This window comes from Microplitis mediator, chromosome 1 (genome assembly GCF_029852145.1).
Source record: "Microplitis mediator isolate UGA2020A chromosome 1, iyMicMedi2.1, whole genome shotgun sequence".
Taxonomy (NCBI): Eukaryota; Metazoa; Arthropoda; class Insecta; order Hymenoptera; family Braconidae; genus Microplitis; species Microplitis mediator.
Window position 1 is genome coordinate 25,856,424 of NC_079969.1, and position 9,055 is coordinate 25,865,478.

The window sequence follows — 9,055 nt, forward strand, 5'->3', positions numbered from 1 at the left end:
TAATGTGATGATAAAATAGTAAATTGTGTGCCAAGAGACAAAACAAGACTATTTCTGACAGAGTGAAGTTGCTGAAGCCAAAAGTGATAGCTGCCAACACTCAAAATTTGAATTTGTATCTAATCCGCGCCAAAAATAATACTTTTAATAATCGTCACTTTGTTTAAATGTCTGCAGCCCGCATCCAGTTAAAATGAGGGAATTTAATGAAAAACAATAGCGCATAAATATTACAGACCCTCAAACCTGGAGTATACCTGAAAAAGTTAAATGCACTTTAGGTTGGTAAGTGTCCGAACACATTAACGTTTGAATATCAACTCTTACTCATTGTTATCCCTACCACTCTTCAGTTCAGCAAAGGACAGCTGAGTGCTGAGTCAGTGCCAGTGCAGTTTTAAATTTCTTTTCGTTCTTCGTTGTTCCCAAGCTTCAAGTCTAAGGTATTTATATAAATAATATTTATTTTTACTTACATCAACCCTCAATTACTGGCATGAGATCAAAGCGCATGCGAGTAGCATATAATTTTCGTGGTGCAAAAAATTAAAGGTTAACCCGTGCAATTTTGTGGTTATTTTTCAGAACGAGACACGTGTCGTTTGATCCAAAGTATTTTATAAAATAAAATAAATCATGAGTGATAACAAAAGTGAAGATTTAGCAACAGCTATTTTAAAAAAGAAGAGCAAGCCCAATAGGTTACTAGTCGATGAAGCCGTCACGGATGATAATTCCGTGGTTGCTTTGTCCGATGCCAAAATGGCGGAGTTGCAATTATTCAGGGGTGATACAGTTTTACTTAAAGGTAAAAGACGCAAGCAGACAGTCTGCATCGTTTTGTCTGATGACTCATGTCCAGATGATAAAATTCGAATGAACCGGGTGGTACGAAATAATTTACGTGTCCGTTTAAGTGACGTCGTTTCAGTCCAACCATGCCCGGATATTAAATATGGGCAGAGAATCCACGTTTTGCCAATTGATGATACCGTCGAAGGACTCACTGGTAATCTATTTGAAGTGGCTTTGAAACCGTATTTTGTCGAGGCCTATCGTCCTGTTCACAAGGATGACATCTTTGTCGTCAGAAGTGCAATGCGTGCTGTGGAATTCAAAGTCGTTGAAACTGATCCCAGTCCTTACTGTATAGTTGCGCCTGAAACTGTTATCCACTGCGAGGGTGACCCAATTAAACGTGAGGAAGAAGAAGCTGTTTTTAATGCCGTAGGGTATGATGATATCGGTGGTGTCCGCAAGCAACTCGCGCAAATAAAAGAAATGATTGAGTTACCACTTCGTCATCCTTCGCTATTCAAAGCCATTGGAGTTAAACCACCACGTGGTATTTTACTGTACGGTCCACCAGGTACTGGAAAAACACTTATTGCTCGTGCTGTTGCTAATGAAACTGGTGCATTCTTTTTCCTTATCAACGGCCCGGAAATAATGAGCAAACTCGCTGGAGAATCTGAAAGTAATTTGCGTAAAGCGTTCGAAGAAGCTGAGAAAAATTCACCTGCTATTATTTTCATTGATGAAATAGACGCCATTGCGCCTAAACGTGAGAAAGCTCAAGGAGAAGTTGAGAAACGGATTGTTTCACAATTGCTGACACTGATGGACGGTATGAAGAAGACATCTGATGTTATTGTGATGGCCGCGACCAATCGCCCCAATAGCATTGACGGAGCATTACGTCGCTTCGGACGTTTCGACAGAGAAATAGACATCGGTATTCCTGATGCCATCGGACGTCTAGAAATTTTGCGAATTCACACCAAGAATATGAAACTCGCTGATGATGTTGAATTGGAACAGATCGCTGCTGAAACCCATGGCCACGTAGGCGCTGACATGGCTTCTTTGTGTTCCGAGGCTGCATTGCAGCAGATCCGTGAAAAAATGGATTTGATTGACTTGGACGATGAGCAGATTGATGCTGAGGTGCTGAGTTCACTTGCAGTCACGATGGAGAACTTCAGATATGCTTTGTCTAAGAGTACTCCAAGTGCTTTGCGCGAAACTACTGTTGAAGTTCCTAACGTCACATGGGAGGACGTCGGAGGTCTGCAGAATGTTAAAAAAGAGTTACAGGAACTGGTACAGTACCCTGTTGAGCATCCGGAAAAATTTTTGAAGTTTGGCATGCAGCCATCGAGAGGAGTTTTGTTTTACGGTCCACCTGGATGTGGTAAAACTTTGCTGGCTAAAGCTATTGCTAATGAATGTCAAGCGAATTTTATTTCCGTCAAGGGACCGGAATTGCTGACCATGTGGTTCGGAGAGTCTGAAGCCAATGTACGAGATGTCTTTGACAAAGCCAGGTCAGCTGCACCCTGTGTTCTGTTTTTCGATGAACTGGATTCAATTGCCGCATCTAGGGGTGGATCAGGCGGTGATGGAGGTGGTGCTGCGGACCGTATAATCAATCAGGTTCTCACTGAAATGGATGGAATGGGAGCTAAGAAAAATGTGTTCATCATCGGTGCTACAAATCGTCCAGATATAATTGATCCTGCTGTGCTTCGACCAGGGCGCCTTGATCAACTTATCTACATACCGCTTCCTGATGAAAAATCCCGAGAAGCTATTTTCAAAGCCAACTTACGAAAATCTCCAGTAGCTAATGATGTTGACTTGACGCTCCTCGCTAAAGTAACCCAAGGTTTCTCCGGTGCTGATTTGACTGAAATTTGTCAGCGTGCTTGTAAATTAGCCATCAGACAATGCATTGAAGCCGACATGCGCAGAGAAAGAGAACGAGCGGAAAACCCTACAGCTGCTGAGGATATGGAACAAGATCTAGATGATCCTGTACCGGAAATCACTCGGGCTCACTTTGAAGAAGCCATGAAATTCGCTCGTCGTTCTGTATCCGACAACGACATCAGAAAATACGAAGGCTTCTCACAAACTCTCCAGCAATCTCGCGGCTTTGGTACTAATTTCAGATTCCCTCAAAGTACCACCGGAAGTCCTCAAGACACTTCACAAAGAGATCAAGGTTTCCAAGATGACGCTGATGAGGATCTCTATAATTAAATGTTTCTTACAAATTCAAAAAAGTTAAAAATAAATAAATTAAGTAATTACTCTCTTTCTTTTTCAATAAAAATTTTTCTATAATAAGTAAATAATTTTTGTAATCAATGATTATGAATTTTTAAAATTAATAATACAATTATATTGATAATATTACAAAAAAAATGATGAACAATAATTAAGTTTTTCTATCTCAATAGTATAATAATTTATAATGATTTAAATAAATGATAATTATTCCGAAAAATTTTTTTTTTATTTCTTATATTATAAATATAATTAATCCATGATTTATTATTATAATCCCATTAATAATTAATTATTGAATCAATTAAATTTTATTTTTTAAAAATTAGTTTATCAGTTAATTATTTTATATTAAATATTAATAGTTTTTTTTATTTTTTTAATTCTAAAAACTTAGTCCTTAATGGCATCAGGTGCCTCCACCTATTAAGTAATTAGTGTACAGATGTGGTCATTAAATGCCTGGTACACTAATAACCCTATATGTATAAGCTAACGAGACTTACTTTGCCGACGGTTGAATTTCTGTTCACGTCGAAGTAATGTCAATTGTCCATTTATTGCAAAATGAAACTTACCCTGATAGCCAAATTGGCGAGAAGCTTACAGCCGCAATTAGACACCAAGTTGGCCGCAAAAGTTGATACTTCCAAAGTTGATAGACACTTTCTGAGAAAGTTGAAGGCTAAAGTTGGAAATTCAATAAGTTGACGGTCACTTCCTGAGAAAGTTCTCAGAAATCTGAATTCCAGTTGCGGCTCCATACTGGCGTTAAATTTCTCAGAAAGTTGGCGGTAACTTGTAGCCAAAAGTTGCAAATGCTAAAATTGTCGTCAAGTTGATCGCAAACTAATGAATACCAACTTTTGGATGAGAAACCCTGGCTATCAGGGTGGATACTTTTAAAGACCCTGATAGCCAAGTTGGCGGCAACCTGGCGACAATCTACTGCCGCAACCTTTCACCAAGTTGACCGCAAAAGTTGGCACTTCCATAAGTTGACGGCAACTTTCCGAGAAACTTGTCAACGGCTTTCAGCTCGTGTAACTGTTGACTACAAGTTGCTCAGAAACTTGGCGACAATCTACTGCCGCAACCTGTCGCTAAGTTTCTGAGCAACTTGCAGCCAAATTGTAGTCAACAGTTACATAAGCTGAAAGTTGTCAACAAATTAGCGTCCATTTGTTGCGTCGGTTACGCTTCTGTTCGGATCTCTCATAATAATGGCCCAGATCCATCTGTATTATTTGAAATACATAAATGGCCGCGCGTTTAATTTCCATTTGAAATTTACATATTAAGATCTTACAACATTTATTGCATTTTATCAATAATTAGTCGTTAATTTAAATAATAAATCGTTGTAGCACATACTTATTAAATTATATATTTAGATTATAAGAAAGTCGAAATAAATAGATAAATAAATCATTAAATTCTATTCGGAGAAATATAAACACAGTTTGAGTGGTCTTGGAAAGTTTCCTGATACCCAATACCTAAAACTTAAATAAAACACACATAAAAATCATAAATAGGCCCTTGTTCTAGTTAACAGTAATTATGGTTATAAACAAATGCGTATCCCACTTTATTAAAACAGCATTTATTTAAAAACGAACTACTTTACCTCTAAAATAAAGATTATTGAATAGAAAATATATATTTGACCCATAATTGATATTTATTTTATTTATTAGTTAAATCAGGTGTAAATAAACCAATAGGATGTTGGGATATTTTTGAATTTATTAAGTTCATTGAAAGATGACCATATTTATATTTAATATTTTCATAAATTGTTTTGTTTCAGACTAATTCATATGTTAATATACACTGAGAGATTTAGCATCCCAAAAGAACAATGAAACAAAATGATTATTATTATTAACAAATAATTTTAATAAAAAATGAAAAAAAATATTAATGTCTTACGTCCCTGATTAAAAGAAACGATTGAAATCGATTCGAAACGATTCAAAAAAATATATTTTTAATCTTTTTGAATACTTTTAAATCGACTTGATTGACATCGTTTTTTAAGAGGAAATAAAAATGAATCGTTTTGAATCGACGTATAAAAAACGATTTAATTTTTCAAATACTTTTGAATCGATAAATAATAGTTAAATTTCTGGCTCGCCACGGCGATTTAAAACAATTCAATTTTTTAAATTGTTTTAAATCGACAAATACTAGACTAATTACTGATTCGTAGGTAGATTCAAAACAATTCGAAATAATTTAATGCTTCGAATCGTTTTAAATACTTTTAAATCGACAAATAACAGGTGAATTTCTGATTCATACGGAGATTTAAAACAATTCGAAACGATTCAATTTTTTAAATTGTTTTAATTAGATTTGAATCGACAATTGATCATTATTATTTGTCGATTCAAAACGATTCTATTCAATTAGATTTTTTTAATCGTTTTAAATGCAATCTAACTGATAACGTAGATTTAAGAGTATTAAATTTTTCAATTTTAAATCGTTTCAAATACTTTTTAATCGCTTATTATAATTTTCATTATTCGAATAGTTTTGAATAGCTTCTTTTAATCAGGGAGTAAACTTAGAAAATACAAACCATGCAATTTATTTTTGACAGTTTAAGTGTAAATACGTATGTTTTATTAATAATTATAATTAACAATCCACTACTTCAATAAAAATATTTTTTTAGTACACATTGTTTTATTACTTTATTTCACAATTTATTACCAATATTTGTGTATAATTGAAGAAAAAAAAGAAACTAATATTAATAAGATTTTTTTAGATATTTAACCCATCTGAAGCTGTTATTTCCTGTGCTGTTTTATAATTTTCCACAACATCGGTTTTGATTATCCCGACGTGATTCCATAGATTATCGTACAAATGAGTTGCCATATCTTCTCTAGTTATAGTTGTATTTTTGGTTTTACGGACTATCGCTGAAACTTCAAAATTATTGGATGTGCATTTTTTAATAACTGGACTTTATTACTAATCTTTTGGTCCAATGAATTAATTGTGATTTTGTTGGAAGGTAAGTATTCAAGTAGTTTATCTTCAATTTGAATAATTTGTAATATCGCGATCTTTATATTGGTATACTCCCGGTCATAAATTAGTTTTGTATATTTATAATTTAATTTTAGTATATCAAAAAAGGCATCATCGATCATAATCAAACATTGCAAATATTTTAAGTAACCCACGTAGTTCTTCAATTTCCGGTACTCGTTCTCGCATAAGCAAAATTTTGCACCTTCTTCATAGCGTAAATATTTGGAATTGCAACAGCAATAGCTTTTATTCTGTAGGAAAATTATTATTTATTACTTATCATACTTAACAAATATAAAACTAATGAATTTAATAATTAAACCAGTATTTGTGGTGGAGTGGAGAACACTTTGTCTTCGGACTCAAGTACTGCCCAGACTCAGGTTCGAATCCCACAAAGAGCAAATGAATTATTTTTCACAAGTTGATATAATGCATTGTCCTGTGGGATTCGTTCCATATAGCCGCCAGAATGCCACCTGTCTGCAATCTTGCCCACTAAAAACACTCCGTGATTGCAAAAACATGGAAAAACGAGATGAGAAACAGATAGCTAATAGATAAGATATGGAATAAAAAAAGAAAAGATGGTCAGGAAACATAGTCTGAAAAAGTTTAGAGTAGTTTGTTAGAAATATATATATTAGGGTGCTTCATTTCAGAGCTAAATTTTTTTTTTTAAGTGCATGTGGGAAAAACCATAGTTCAACACAAAAAAAAATTTTATGTCGATTACAGGACTAGCTCATTGAAAAATTCGATTTTCCCATTTAAATAACATGGGAAAATTTTTTTTTTTAGCTTTAAGTATTTTTAACCTCGTTAACAAATCGATAGATCAAATAGACTAATACATACTTTTGTAGGAAATTGAACGCTCTACAAAAAAGGTCTCTTATCATTTTTCGATAAATCCATCTATTCAAAAGATATTCGAGCTCGAAGTCAAGTTGGAGATCTTTTTACTTTTTCGGTGAAACTATCAGTCTTATCACAAAACGTTATAGAGTTTTTTTTGTTGCCAATTTTACTCTCTACAAATTATTATCAGTAAAGTTTTTTCAAATTCCGCATTTTTTTCAAGTTATTTTCATTTTAATTTCAAGCTTTTAAAAAAGTGGTTCTGATCGATTTCAAGAGCTCGACATTGAAATGAAAATAACTAGAAAACAATGCGGAATTTGAAAAAACTTTACTGATAATAATTTGTAGAAAATAAAATTGTCAGCAAAAAAGGCCTCATAAAATTTTGTGATAAGTCTGATAGTTTCACCGGAAAAGTAAAAAGATCTCCAACTTGACTTCGAGCTCGAATATCTTTTGAATAGATGGATTTATCGAAAAATGATAAGAAAACTTTTTTGTAGAGCGTTCAATTTCCTGCAAAAATATGTATTAGTCTATTCGATCTATTGATTTATTTAATGAGTTAACAATACTTAAAGCTAAAAAAAAAATTTTTCCCGTGTTATTTAAATGGTAAAATCGAATTTTTCAATGAGCTAGGTCTGTAATCGACATAGAATTTTTTTTCATGCGCGAAAATTTTTTTTTTGTGTTGAACTATGGTTTTATCCACATGCACTTGTAAAAAAAAATTGTGCTTCGAAGTGAAGCACCCTAACATATATATATAATATTTACCCAAAGAAAATAGGGACTTTAAATTGCTTGCAAAGTAACCTAAAGGCTATGTAATGTAAAATATGTAAAGAATAAAAACTGTAGAAAACGGAAGTTATACAGTTAAGATTGCAACAATTAAAATTTTTAAATTTAATAATTGATTTTTAACTTACAAATTTTGGGGTAAATAATTTCACAGCTTTCAAAACGAACTCCATCGCAACGGCAGTGTAACGAATGCATGCCTAGTCAAGAGCCGTTCATTCCATGCTTTTAAACAGTACACGAGTACACAATAAATTGTTTACCTGGGCACATACTCATGTTAATGATATGACTTTATTTACTATACTCATGTAGACGACTGGCGACATTTCGCAATTGTGACGTCATACTTTAATTGTCCCTACGCTTTGGTAATTAATTCTCGTAATTAATTAATTATTAAAATGATAAGGTAAAAAACGATCATTCTCTATAGAAAAACAACGGAGCAAATTTTGCTTGACAGATGAAAAACATTTTACTTACTGAGATAATTAGGAATTAAATTTTGAATTTTTAACTACGCATAATTAATTAAACATTAATTTTTTAATTGGAGCAATTACGGATTCTGAAAGAGCAATTTTTCGATATATCAATTATTAAAAAATATTCCATTTTTGTGCCAACTAGTTTACGATGTTTAAAGCTGCTTATTAAAGTTTATTTATTTATTTTATTTACTTTCAAAAATATTTATTTCGCGCCAATAAATACGAGAATATTTTTTATGAAGGTAATCGCATATTACCAATTTATTAATTCAAAAGTTAAGTTTGTGGCGAAACAATGAATTTTAGAGAAAAATGTTTCAAATAAAAATTGTGGCAAATTAAATTTACCACAAAAAAGGTTTCTGTGCTTATCAACGTATCTCTGATAGTTTTAAAGTTACAGACAAAATAAATAAGGGATCAAGATTATTTTTAATAAAAATAAAAATTTACTTTTTACTTAAATTTGAAATTACGTCATAATAATTAGGCGTACGTGAAAATGTCAACAGACTTTTTTCTAGAGAATTTCATAAGCTACTAAATTGTCTATATACATTTTTGTCATATCTGTAATAGTTTACCCAGAAATTCCATTTTTTCGTAACAAATTTTAAATACAATTTGAAAGTTTGCAGTAACAAAAAATATATAAGAGATAAAAAATTGATATATGATTAATAAGGTGATAAATGATTGTTAATATGTTATTGACTTATTATATTATCATAAATGTAATTTTTTATTCTCGCTCATATATC

General features: G+C 32.6%; 1 protein-coding gene and 1 long non-coding RNA gene across 3 annotated transcripts; one reads left to right on the forward strand and one right to left on the reverse strand.

Annotated features, from left to right (window-relative positions):
* Nucleotides 1–347: 347 nt before the first annotated feature.
* LOC130667210 (transitional endoplasmic reticulum ATPase TER94-like) lies at nt 348–3,264 on the forward strand. Its single transcript, XM_057468707.1, has 2 exons — nt 348–443; nt 586–3,264. Exon 2 carries the CDS (start codon nt 637–639, stop codon nt 3,043–3,045), a length of 2,409 nt encoding a protein of 802 aa, XP_057324690.1. The 5' UTR covers nt 348–443; nt 586–636; the 3' UTR covers nt 3,046–3,264.
* A 2,427-nt stretch (nt 3,265–5,691) lies between these two features.
* LOC130667357 (uncharacterized) lies at nt 5,692–8,999 on the reverse strand. 2 transcript variants are annotated; one of them, XR_008989829.1, is made up of 4 exons: nt 7,929–8,999; nt 7,774–7,851; nt 6,452–6,734; nt 5,692–6,380 (listed from the first exon to the last, which is right to left on the reverse strand). It is a non-coding gene; the product is annotated as an uncharacterized LOC130667357 (long non-coding RNA). The 2 variants fall into 2 exon arrangements; XR_008989828.1 differs by lacking the exon at nt 7,929–8,999 and having other exon boundaries at nt 7,774–7,918.
* Nucleotides 9,000–9,055: the final 56 nt, after the last annotated feature.

Coding starts and splice junctions, on each gene's coding strand:
- LOC130667210 (XM_057468707.1), top strand. CDS start 637: ATGAGTGATAACAAAAGTGAAGATTTAGCAACAGCTATTTTAAAAAAG.